General features: G+C 47.1%; 2 protein-coding genes across 11 annotated transcripts in view; one reads left to right on the top strand and one right to left on the bottom strand.

Annotated features, from left to right (window-relative positions):
• The window catches only part of LOC143354156 (protein abrupt), a 94,128-nt gene extending 94,000 nt beyond the window's left edge, over positions 1-128 (bottom strand). For all 5 annotated transcript variants that reach the window (XR_013082290.1, XR_013082291.1, XM_076787981.1 and 2 more), the window contains exon 1: positions 11-128. The gene's annotated coding sequence lies outside the window, so the exon portion shown is untranslated. The remainder of the gene's footprint in view (positions 1-10) is intronic.
• Positions 129-2,762: 2,634 nt separating this feature from the next.
• The window catches only part of Ca-beta (Calcium channel protein beta subunit), a 126,176-nt gene continuing 115,536 nt past the window's right edge, over positions 2,763-13,402 (top strand). For 5 of the 6 annotated variants that reach the window (XR_013082293.1, XM_076788077.1, XM_076788067.1 and 2 more), the window contains exons 1-2: positions 2,764-3,040; positions 6,095-6,868. Coding sequence is in view for 5 of the 6 variants with exons in the window: in XM_076788077.1 (XP_076644192.1) it covers positions 6,584-6,868 (285 nt within the window). In the remaining variant the exon portion in view is untranslated. Of the gene's footprint in view, positions 3,041-6,094; positions 6,869-13,402 lie in introns of all 6 variants that reach the window. The other variant, XM_076788058.1, reaches the window with a different exon arrangement.

The following is a 13,402-nucleotide window of genomic DNA, read 5'->3' as shown; positions in this document are numbered from 1 at the left end:
GAGCACGAACCTGATTGCGGGGCGGCGCACCGAATTATGGGCCGCTATGCGCTTTCGGCGGCCTCTCGCTCCCTCTCCACCTTCTACCGCTCTCCTACTCTATCCTAGCCCGGTCTCCCTCCTACCAACGTCTCTGTTCTCCCACCAATGTCCCGTTTCCCCCACCTGCGGCGCGATTTCCACTCCGTCTCGCGCTAGCGGCTCGCCCCACCACTCGATATGCCTCGCTACTAGAGCGCTCCGAAGCCCCCCCCCCACACCTCCCCTCGATCCCCTCGCTACGGAGCGCTGTTCGCACGAGCGGTAGCATTGCCCCTTGCGCTAACTCGAAACCCACTCTCGCGAGAGCAACGTTGCCACCTTACGGCGTAGCTGCGGGGATGATGGACGTGCCGCGCCGATGCGCTCTCACTCGTACGCTCCTCTTCTTCGTCACGAGACGAACGCAGACCATGCACGTCTCGCTCGGTACACGCGTCCCGATCATGCTACCAGCCCGTCTGACACAGGAAGTTATGCGACGGACCAGGATTCACCGGCGTGATCGATGGCGACGGCAGGTGTCCTCGGGAACATCTCTGGAGATTCGGGATGGTCTCCCCCAGAAAGATGGGTAGCCTTTTTTCCTTCGATAATCCACAATTTTAACAATTTTGGAAAGGTAGCATCTTTTTTGGTAATAGGTTGTCTATTATTCCCCATTCCCAATGTCTTGGTCCTCTTTTTCAACAATTTTAGAAATTTTTGGTTGACTATTGGCCTAGTTGTGTGTGTGTGTGTCTTTTTGTTTCAGTGGTCGAGAGGTTGCGAGGTCCGTGTTCTAGCCGCCAGCTTGCAGCACCGCGCTACGCGTGCTCTTAGTGTTTTTGCTACTTGTTCCGCGATCAATACCGTTCGATTGGCAAGAAGCAGCCAGGCCGTCTTTATCCGGGGTGGCGATTCTGACGTTATCACTGCAGGTCGGTAAGGAAAGCTCCCGGGGGTGGCTGAGAGGCGTGGAGGGTGGCCAGCTCTGCTAGAAAACTGCTGCTTCCTCGCTTTTCGCTCTTCTTTCATGCCACTTCTTTCACCCTCCGTCAGATGTCGGGCTCTCCGCGTCAACCTCCTTCCGCACACCCAGTCTAGACTTTCCAGGGCGGTTTCGAATGCTCGATGAAATTTCGAGTCCGGGGTTGTATTATTTACGGGCCGCACAAAGTCCATGGTTCGTTTACCTAATTGCATTGCCGTCGGGTAATTAGACCAGCCAGCTCAGACTGTGGTATTCAGCGTGAGCTGATATCGCGTAATTAAATGAAAAGCTCCGGTCTTAATGACTACTTCGCGGTAAACAGCTTAACGACGCACGCATATCGCCGCGTCTCGAAACTAATGTGTAATGAATGCCGCGATAACAAGCGTACTCGGCTGATAAACAAATCGATTTTTGTTTGTAATGCAGCTAATTTATTGCGATTGTTTTTTCACACCGCGCCGTTGAATCTGGAAATTATGTTAGCCAGGTAGGGAATTTATGAACGAACGTTCGGAAGACGACGCTCCGACTCGAAGAATTTAATACCTTGAAAGCCACCCCTCGAGCTTCCGAGTGCGCTCCACGAGTCAGCTTGCGAAAGCTCAACCCCGGACCAGTGCGAGCTGCTGTCGCAACTGATAAAACTACCGCAAGGACATCCCCTGGCACTCGGGATCTACACTGCGACCGAAGGAACCCGGTTTCGCAATGGGAATGGGTACTCGCTGGTCGATAATCAATAATACGATTTCTGACGTACAGACGTTATCCCAGAGAGGTTTTCCCGGCTCTTCCTTCAACGTTTGCTTCCAAAACACTTGTACACGTAGCTGAAAGATCACTTGAAACAGACATGAAAGTCCGACTGAAAGGTTTTCATTTCATAGTAAAAAAATCCCAAAGTTAGCAACAACTACAGAATCTGGCACCCGAGCGTTAATCGTCGACAACGTACACAATTTTGATCCTTCTTTCATAAAAAAATTCAAAGTTAAAATTTTTATTCTTGTTAGACTCGGACGTCTATGTTCCTGAATCACCGCAAGATATAGTCAGAGTGATCTGCATTGGATTTTCATTTTTCCTTTGTGGAAAAATTCCTACACATAGTTGAAATATCATTGAAAACGTCCATGAAAGTCCAACAACACAGGATTTCCTAGTTTCATAGAAAAAAGTCCGAAAATTAGCAATATACCGCAGTCTAGCGTCGGGACGAGGCCTGACGAAACACTCAGGGGTTAATCGCTGACAGCATCTTCAATTTTAAACTTTCCTCCGTGAAAAAATTCGTGTACATACCTGAAGCTTCACTGAAAACGCCGTTGAAAGTCTATCCTTAAAACATTCCATTCTTCGCCAGCGAAAAAATCGCAGTTGCGGATGTCTCGCAGTAGACAAGAGATCATCGCGAATCAGACAGAATCCTGACGCAAGGTCATCTCGGGGTGCATCAGGACTTTCAGGGGACAGTTGCACCGGGATGCAGGATCAATGGGTCGGGGCCAGGAAGCCAGTCGATCGCGTCGATTCAGAGAAAAACAATCGTTAGGCGGAAACGCAGCCACGTGTCGGGCAACCCTGACGGCAGTGGCTCGCGGCGCGTGTTGACGCTGCGGAGCGTCGCTCGCGTGCGCTGGCGCATGCGATCGATACCAAACACCGTCGGGGTTTTCGCGTCCCCGCGCGACGTCACGATACAAGAGCCGAGGGAAACCGATAGGGGACGAGGCCGGCCGAGACCGTCCGAGGTATCGCGAGTCGCGGTAGCAGCAGCCGTCGACGCGAGCACGGCCCAACCGTCACCGTCGTTTCGACGTCGTCGACACTTTCTAGCCGCGGATCGTCCACGCGGAAACAAGTATCCGTCGCGAGTAACCCGTTACTCCTCGGGCTGGGTTTCTCGGCTCGGTATCCCGGCGGTATCGTGAGCCGTGCGCGAAAAAGTGAACCGTGTGCTGTGTTCGTCAGTAACCTGGAAAGGTCGTGGTACGAGAACACCAGGCCGCGAACACGGAAATTCGAGTAAGTTTCCCAAAAATGGTTCGGTCCTGGGTTCCTTCGCGTTCGACATAGAATGCCTTGGTAACGGAATATCTTACGGGGGTCAGGATTGATAGGCAGGATAGAAGGAACCTTCCTTTATCAGCTCCAGTTTACAGAATCGAAATATCTCCAGAAACAGCGAGACGCTAACCTTACGATACCCGAGAGACGTTCTGTCTTCTCCGGCTAGGTCTGACCATGAGCGGCGCATTCTACTGTAGCGACCGCTTTCTAGCGCATATCAAGTGAATCGTGTCACCTGCGAGAAAGATCAGCTTGCTTCAGTCGATACGTTTCATTCATTTTCGAAGAGATGCTAGCGCCTGTCTCGACAGTGTCTGACTACAGACCAGCCGCAACCCCTTTAGGTCGCAGCGCAGCTGAGCTCGGCCGGGCGCGACCCACAACCCTACATTCGCGGTCTGCGGCGTGACCTAACCTCAACTCACCCCACCTTGGGCGAGCTTCGTTGCCACCCTCGCCACTCCGACAGAGATCGGAACCGCGAGCAGGACTTTACGCAACGGTTTATCGTTTCGCCGAACCAGATCCGCACAGTATTTCCGATCCCTGTCCGAAGTGTCCGAGTGATAGTCCGGCTCTTTGGTCTCGCTTTCCGTGCGGAGGTTGCCCAAGGTAACGGTGCAGAGCTGCCATAACTTTCGAACGGTCGGCTCTGACCTTGACAGAGAGAAGCTCGCGTATGTCACTATCAGCGGACGACGTCTTCCGGCGGTAGCGTTAATTAATGACCATCGATCCGCCCGCTCGGGCTGGACATTCTCGTCCCTGCGGGACGATACTTTCGCCGCAGAAAATTCGAAATTCGTTTTCCCTGGGTTTTTGAGCTTGTAGGGGGGAGGTATTGTTTACGGAAGTCGGTGACGTTGACGTTGTGCGTGTAGGAATTGTTTATTCTCGATGGACTGGATTTATAAACGGCTACGGAGTAACAATCTCCCGTTTATTTGTTATTATTAACTGACGCTAAAGATAGACCCTGAGTGGTGGGTGCTATTACCGAGCCTGTCGATCGACTGGATATAAATATTGCAATGGAGTCGCGAAATTCCGGGCAGAAGCGATCGCGCAATTTTAGAACAATTTCTACTCATGCAGTACCTTATCCTGAACATTTTAGCTCGGTAACAATGAAATAATCTATTTGTCAACTAGAAGAGACTTCTTCAAGAGTTCTACAAGATTGATGAAATCGTTGCGCAATTTTGAGAAACAATTCCAGTCGATGTTATCTAATAGGCAAAACGCATTTGTTCAAGGTTCACTCACAAATTTATTCCAGCAGAGGTTGTGAAATTACGAAGCAATTGTTGAAAACTATCTCCTGTCCCAAAAAGATGAAACATTTGGTGACATAAAATGACAGAACAAGTTTATAAAATGGTAGAAACAAGTTTCTCAAAACTTGAAAAACCACTTTTCTGATCTTTTCTGCCAACATTTACCACTAATTGGTTACTGTTCGAATCATTCTGTGTCTCACTGATGCCAAAACTATTTCTTGTTCTTCACATCTAAAAACATTTGACCATGTTCAGGCTGTGGGTTTACCAAACAAAAGAAATCTGTATACTATTTAGAGTATAATTAGAAATCCTTCTGCTGCAATATTTTCCACTAATTGGAAGCAGTCTGAATCATGTAATAAAATAATGATACAGTAAATGTATCTAGTAGTAGAAGTCGGTCTATTATTTAGGGTAGAATCAGGAATCCCTATGCCGAGACATTTTTCGCTAATTGGACGAGGCTGTTTGAATAATTCCGTGTGCCAGCGCGGCACGCAAACATAGTTTACCGACTCGAAACGAAAGGAATGTAAACATGAAAGGACGCTAAGGAAACAGCTAGACGACTAGAGCACTGGCTGCGACAATACGGGAGCACGTGCCGCTCGTGTCAAAATTGCTTGGCTCACTAAAATTAAATTGAATTATCCGCCTCGGTGTCTGGTAACGGTGCAGAAATTGAATTTACATCTTACGTGGCTGCGGCAGTGTTCTATCGTGCACCAAAGTCTGTGCGGGGGATCTATAGTTCTCGTCCCAGCGTCGCACCGCTCGCATTCATCGCACATCGCCCGTTCCCGCGTGTGTGAGTAGCAACACATCCATGGTGTTATCCGTCGACAAGGTGCTCCAATTGTTTACCCATATCGAATTTAAACTGCGCCGTCGCCTGTGCACGTCCGACAATCATGCGATCCTTCAAACGTTGTCCAAACGTATTTCTGCGAATTGATCCTCGCACGCAACTCGCGTAGAAAATCGACTCGTTTCAGACACAAAACTTTTTGTTTCTCAATGATCGTGCCGCAGTTCGGTAGATTTTTGCTTGAACCTCGAATTGCAGGGTGGCATATTGACCCACACTTAATTCGTGTCATTAACTATTTGTATTAGGTCCAATAAGAAAGTCAACGTTGATCTCAAAAAGAAAAAGTAAGTTTAATATTTCGTGAGCTTCTGGAAATGGGAAATGGAATGGTCTAGATTTATAATGCTTTAGTGTGAGAGTTAAAGTGGTAAGTTGTATTTTTATTACCGAGGGAAGTGTATCGATTAAGGCGAAAATACTTAATTTGATATTGCGTAAATTACCGGTAGAAACTTGTCATCGATGATTATTTTAAATCCCTGTCAAGTGCAATACTTCGGTCGAGACAGGTTCATAATATCTGACAAGGGGTTTGTTATATGAGCATTACGTAAATTGGAACGTCTAAATATATGCGAATCAGTATGTAATGTTACATATGTAGTATTCAGTATTACAAAAGACAGTGTATACAGTGAATTCTCGATATATGTCAACAACACGGGTCTTGCTCCTCGACATCCGAGGCCTCTCGGCCTCGCGGTAGTGGGGATAATTCCGCCACATTTTTCATCCAGATCTTGCCGACATATATAGAGAAGTCACTGTAGATCCCTCTCTCCCACGAATCAAATAGCCTCTGAAAGTCTCTCCCCGGAAATCAGGTTCCATCTAACCCTGCACCCTTTGTTTCAGGCCCAGTTTCTGCTCGCCGGCGCGTCTGCATCCACCTTCGGTTCCCCGTCGGCTTCGACGTCGTCGATTTCCGTGTTCCTCGTTGACGCGAAAATACCACCCCACTAGGATCACGGTAGATCCGAGGTCGGGGGTTGCGCGGGGTGGCGCGTGGTGCGCGGTAGATCGCAGGATTTCGCGCGCGGGGAAGAGGGGCGGGTCGTGAGGGGTCCGCGAAGCGTAGCGTTCAGGTGTGATGTGGTGGAGCCCCCCGGGGCGCCGCGGGGGCAGGAGGTTCGTGGCAGATCGGTCGTGAGGGCCCCAGCCACGGCTCGGTTGCCTCTCGACGAGGCCGCCGGAGGGGTGGAGGAGGAGGCACGATGGTGTGACATCCGGCGATATCCCGGCCGACGCGGAGCCGGTGCTGGAGGTGGCGGAGGCGGTGGTGGAGGAAGCGGCGGCGGGATCGAGCAGCTGCTGCTCGACTCGGAGGAGGAGGAGCCGACGGCGATGTCCAGGCAGCTTCACACTGAATGGGACCACCTGAGCCAGCACGACCTCCGGGACCCGCGCGACCACCGGGACGTTCGGGACGTTCGGGACGTTCGGGACGTTCGGGACGTACGGGACGTCAGGGACGTACGGGACGTCAAGGACGTACGGGACGTCAGGGACGTACGGGACGTCAGGGACGACGGTCACAGACGCGGCTCCGGCAGACACCATCGGAACGACTATCTGGATTACGACCAGCACCCCACCGCCGCGCCCACCATGGCGCTCAACAAAAATCCGGTGAGTCTCGTTCCACTGTGTTTTCGGCTACTGCAGGGTCGGTAGCCTTTTCAGTATGATTGGCCAGTTGGGTGGTTACCCTGAGATCGAGGATGCTTTAACCCTTTGTATTCGGAACTATTTTATTTCGAGAACTAAACTAGAATATTCTAGAATATCAAACAGATGCAATTTATTTGCACGATACTAAAATGTTTAATAATCTATCGAATGGAAATATTTGTCAAGATGTAAAAACTCCCAAATGTAAAATTTGAATAATGATGTAACAATTTTTCGTGTCGCCACTCGAGCGTTAAGGGCTAACTGGTTATGTACCATTTGAGATCATGCGCATGGATTGGCACTATGGAGTGGCATAAAATGATTTTCTTCAAGATGTTGAAGTCTCTGAAAATCGAGCAGGAATTTGTGCAGCGATACGTCTCTGGCTGTGCCATAAGATCCGACGGGTCCCCGGAAACACTGAAAACCACTTACAGAGCGTTTGTTCATCAAACGTCATCTTCGAGAGTGATACAGGACGGAAGGGTTTCTGGGGCGTCATCAATTAATTCAGCCGCAAGGACTCATCCATCACAACGGCGAGCCACGCTCGACGGCGTTATCTCCGACACCCAATATCGAGGTCTCTAGGAATTTTCAAAAGTTAGTTTGAGTTGAAGGCAATTACAAGTTCGGAGGTTTGAAGTAGTTCGCCCCTGCCGCCACGGTCTTATCTCTCGCCAGTCAAACATCAAGGAAGAGGAAGACGTGGATCGGAACTATTGCCCGTGGAAATTCGCGTTTATTAAATCTTCTGACGGCGCTCGCAGACGGAGATACAATACAAAAGCTTGCAGTTCCACCGACGCGGCTGGTATGAATATTTCAGGAAGCAATATTCACGTATATTTCTGAAATACTCGAAGCTCCGTACACGGAAGAATTGGGAATCGTTCAGAGTATGCAGTATTTCATTTTTATGGAGTCGAGTTCAGTGAATAGTCTTGAACAAGTATTTTGGAATTTGTTCTGGAGAAATGAATTGACCTTTCTAAAACGGGCAGATCGATTGAAAGTACATATTATTCGTAGATTGAACAGCTTATTAAATGGCCGAATATATTAAAAATGGCTGAATGACAGCCACTCTCCATAAGTCGTTTGCTAGATCAGCTGAAGTAAAAAATTGACGAAACCACTTCTGGGAGGGAAACTGTTACTGAGAAAAATTATTTGAAACTGTTCAATGTATGTACTTTTAACTGAAATACTCATTTCAAAAGTGGAGCCATTTTCGTTTTGTTGCGAAAAATGGTTAAAATTCGCGATTTCTCCGGACTGTTAAATACGACTTCTTATTATTTTATGCGCATTGCCTAATGTTGCACGATCGCGGGAACTTTCTAGCATTCGAACCTCCCTCGATCTTCGACCGCCGTGAAATTCACTCCGTATCGTTCCTGGTGCAGATATTGCCATAATTTATAACAAGTCCGGAGTACCGTGTACCGCCCGAACCGATATCTTAATCCCTAGCCGCGGACGTTAATTTATTATCACGGTGAAAATTGTTACCGTTACTCGATCAGGTCCTATTTCTGAGATACTGGTTCCACCTAGGAATTTCTGAAACATGTTCGAGAGAACGTTTTGTTGCCGACAGGAAGATTCATTTTTCGTGTTTACGAGATTTTGTCTGTACCGTTGAGTACGTTTTAGGTGTATCTGGATGATCGATGAGCTGCGCATTAATAATAATCGTTCCGTTTCACACACGGCATCGAAAGAACATGAATAATAAAATTCAGTGGACGGAGGGGGCAAGGAAAATTAGAAATCTTTGTGTACCAATTATTTCTGAAAAAAATTCAGGGAGGCCATGACTTATTTTTATTCACTTCAGGACGGTCTCCCGTTATAAAATATTTCACCTAAATGAAATGCTCCTGATTGATTCTCTTGAAGATCCCATCGATTCAATTTTACGTCTTCGAGTCAATTTTAGAAAACATTCCAAAATTAACTATTGAAGGCTCAAATTAAAGCTTCACCCTGTACAACAGATTCGTCCAAGTTCAAAACAAAATTCGTTGTCACATAATTTTGGATATACGCGGTGCAGGCTCGCAGGGGTTCTGCGTTCTAGCTTCTCCGCCGGGTCACTGAGGACCCAGAATTCACCACCTGCTTAAAGTCCCCATCTGCACACGCTGGAGACGGTAAAATACGCGTTCATTTCGAAGCTGCGAGAACCGCAGGGAGTTTCTGGGTCACGTAGCACCCGCAGCCCCGCATTTCTCACGAAGTCGCCTAAGTTCGAGCGAGACTCGGCTGCGACGCGACGCGGTCGTCGTCGTCGTCGTCGTCGTCGTCGTCGTAGCCGACGGTTGTTCGAGTACGCGTGCACCGCGGCCTAATATATTCGTGGTCGGGCTTGAAAGAATTGAATGCGACGGACGAACGGAAGAAAATGAAAGATGCCAGGGGCCCTGATCAAAGCGGCCGGTCTCTCGGCCTAGTTGCACCGATCTATCCACACAGCATCCAGTGACCGCGGCTCTTCATTTAGCGGTTCTGCATCTTTCATACGGACCGGGTGCAGAGCGCCCGTCGTCGTCGTCATCGTTGTCGCCGGTGCCTCTCATTTGCAGCTGCATTCAGCCAAGGCTTCCTTTCTCACCGACGAGACCCGCACACCCTCCAGAGGGTCAGAAGTGCTAATGAGACAGACACGGTGGATGATGGGGCGGGAAAGTGGAATCGAGCCTCTTTCGAGCACGCGTTCTTCTTAGCTTTTTTTCCCCTCTCCACGCTTCGTCCTTCCTTCCTTCCTTCCTTCCTTCCCTTCCTTCCTTTCTACCCTTTTCTCTTCCCGGTTTCTCTTTGGGGATATGCGTTCGATGCAAAACGGACCAGCCAGACGGGAAACTGGGCCATCGCCGGTCCCTCAAGGTCGATCCGACAGCCTTTTAATAATAACTTTACCCGAGCTACCAGCGAACCGCGCTAAGGGTGGTTCTTGTGTGACAGGTGCTTTTTTTTTAGGGCTTTTTGTAAATTCTGAAAATTCCGGGGAAGTTATTAACGGGAGCTTTGCGCTTACTCCTGCGTGTTTGCTAGTCTTTGTAGGGTGATTGCAAAATTTGTTTACGAACAGTAATTGAGTTTTTATATATACTATAGAAAAGTGCGTTTAAAATGATTTTGTTATTTTCTCGGATGTGATTGTCAAATTTTGGGAGGACGTCTTTGGAATTCTGCATTTTTGATGTACGTTAACGATTGATTTTTTGAACCTGTTACACTGAAGTACCTGCTTGAAGCAACGGCATTCCCGTTCGCGACAACAGGTACGGAACTTTTTAATTACTCGGTGCAATGCGGTTCCGGGATTCAATTGAGGAAATTTAAGGAACGGCTCGTTTAAACTGGGAGACCGCCTGCACGCCTCTCGCTGCGGTTGCTGCAAGTTTATAGCGACTACAGAGGATCTGACTTTTGATGTCGGCCGTAACTAGAATGCTCAGAAATTCCACTTCCGTGGATTAGTTTAGAAAATTCGGCGCTCTGCCTGGTTCATTTTGCTGGTTGAAGGATTTCCTCCGTTGCAAAACTACAGATGTTTTGTTACTAGACAGACGGATTTTATGCATTTATGACAAATGTGAGTGGGTGTAATTTAAAACGGTAAAAACGTTAGAAGAGTTTAAAAGTACCACTGAATTACTTTCGACCTATTAAACATATTAACGAAGAAAATAAATTTCTATTTAACTTGTTGCATTTAACGTACAAAATTTTTATTTTGTATTTCTGAACTTTATTTTAACAACATTCCAACCGTTCTGAACATTAGAACGGCATTTGAAGTCGAGTATTTTTAAACCACGTACAAAGAAAGAAACGTACAAAGTTAATTTGTTATACTACTATTGAACCGCATTATAAAGCCACTTATAAGCTTCCAAAAGTGCATCGCCGAGCAAGAATGCCGTGAACCTTGAACACTACAATCCATCTGAACTATAGTCCCAATTCCGACATCTAAAGAAACTTTCTTTCAACTGTTTTATCAATAGCAAGCACACTCAGCTAGTCAAACAATCACACTCTTCCCGCAGCGATTCCAACCATCGAGCAAAAGTTGTAACCATCAACGGGCCGGGCCAAAAAACCGTTTATTTTAGAATATTTTGCAAAATCTCGGAACGATTTGCATCTCGGGGGAAGAGCAAAACACTGCAACAGTTCGCAGACTTGTCTCGGGCCAGTTTGATGACGCAAGAAAACGTAGCTGGACACGGGCGAGTTGATTTATTCATTTGCTTTCTATTCGGTATGGAAATTAGCTGACAACGCGCTCATTACCCGCTCGCGGCGCGCGAACGAGTTTTTTTTTCTTTTCGTAGATTATTCGTATCCGAGAAAATTTCATGGCGGGGAGAGTCGGATTACTGACATTTACGCCGGTATCCGGTTGTCGAAAAATTAGCATTCGCTGTACCGAGCCGCGAACGTCACCGTGATCGGTCAGTATACAGCGTGACAGCTTTTTCTCGGTATGGGGACCATAGTTGTTTTAACCCTTTGCCTTAATTCCAAGCATTCCGATTAAAACATTTCGTTTCTTCTGGCGCTTGGAAATGAAATAAATGGCATTACTTTAAAATCAATGTAAAATTATTGTTGTTGCATATGTTAATTTGTGATGGACAGTTGAGAATAATCAAATTTGTGAGACGTCATTTCAAGGGATCTGATCTATGTCATTTTTGTGAGCCATGTTTGGCAATTTTTCTATAGTAATCCGACAACTGTTCTGTATCGAGATTTTGCGTACATATTTTCTATCATTTGGACCATACAACATAATTTTTTTAAGTCAAAATACTTCAAATTGTAGGAGTTATGATTTCTCATGTGTACGCCGAGAGGTGCGATTTTGAAGCATCCGTGTTATTTTTTCGAATTTAAACAAATTTCTTTGCACATATATTTTCAAAAACTTTAAGGAAATGCGAGGATCGATTTTTCCAAGGAGACTCCGTTAATCATACCGCGTCGTTTACACGTGTTCCGGTATCAATCATGATCGTATTTATCGCACGGGGTCCCTTCACTTATCGTCGATCGCTCGACGGCCACGCCGCGCCACACGCTTTATAATCGGTACACCTATAATCATGCAAATAACAGGGCATACATTAAAACAGAACTATGTATATAACTATCGGACTGTTTTAATCGCGCGAACTTAATCCGGACTTTCCGGCTCGCGCGACGCGCACGGCCAATTATCGATCGTTTTTCAATGCCAGAACCTATCGCTATCTACCCGTAAAGTAAACGATTAATTATCTTACGCGACCCACGCTATCCGCCTGAGTTGACAAATTTATGGAAAAAATTGGTCGCACAACATTTTTCATCGATCGGCTTTACCGGGCGACCAACTAACTGGTAAGAACCGAAGTCCTATTAATCTTAATTGAATGTTATCGTGCCGGGTCGTGGGCAATTTGTTGGCCGATTTCTCCGATGGTCGGCCTGTTTGTCGCGAGATGAAACGGGAAGCTGGGGGAAGCTTTTTACTTTGTGGAATTTAAAAATTCGAATCAATTGAAAAATACATTCCCCGTGGGAATGTTTGATCTTTCATGATCTCCAGTTAAAGTTGAACGAGCGCGCGCTTAAAGATCGTAGGAGAAACCAGAGCCCAACGTGTTTTATTTTCCATCGAGACAGTTCCATTCTCGCAGTAATATCTGTAATGAAAAGCGCCAGGTTATAGGAACGGCGCAAGCTTTCCAGACCGCGATAAGAGTAATAGGCGTCGGCCGGTTAGATGCGGTCGCATAAAACTCTTTAGAAACGACAGGCATTCCGCGGCTTGCGTTCAGTGTTTACGACGCGAAAATATTAGCGAAAGTCCGGGTTACGACGTTTCAAAGCCTGGGCGACTGTGGTGCGTGTGTCCCCGCGGTGGCCTCTCTGTGCTCTGGTTTTACGACGAATTTACACTTTCACTTTAATCGAATATCCGTCAAGGATACTCGAGATGACGGGACACATCCTGGGGAGGATCTGGGTCAGCCGAGGATCTCGCAGAAGGGATTGAAACATCGCCGCTGGGAAACTTGATCAATTTCACAGTTCACCCTCTCTCGCCACCTTCATCCTAAAGGAGAGATTCGTTCCTATCCCTGAAGGTGCCACTGTCAGCTGATTTTATTTTTACAACGAACACTCACGAGCCCCGGCTGTGATGGATCTACCATTTCGTTGCAACTTGTGACTCCGCGACGCCATTTTCTATCGAAAAAAGAAATTTCAGACAGTACAACTCAATGAAGAAATTCAAAGGAAAGTTTCATCATCGGGAAAGTTGTACTTGAAGTTCGAAGTGAAATACAGCGTTTTCTGGATATATGTCAACAACACGTGTCTTGCCAGAGACATATATGGTCGAGGAGATACTGTTCTTTGATCCACGCTGAAAGTGGTACCCGACCCGTATTATGTTTACACTCTTCGAGGCCCCTCACGGGG

The sequence above is a fragment of the Halictus rubicundus genome, chromosome 1 (genome assembly GCF_050948215.1).
Source record: "Halictus rubicundus isolate RS-2024b chromosome 1, iyHalRubi1_principal, whole genome shotgun sequence".
Classification (NCBI taxonomy): Eukaryota; Metazoa; Arthropoda; class Insecta; order Hymenoptera; family Halictidae; genus Halictus; species Halictus rubicundus.
This window is presented reverse-complemented; position numbering and strand designations above follow the sequence as displayed.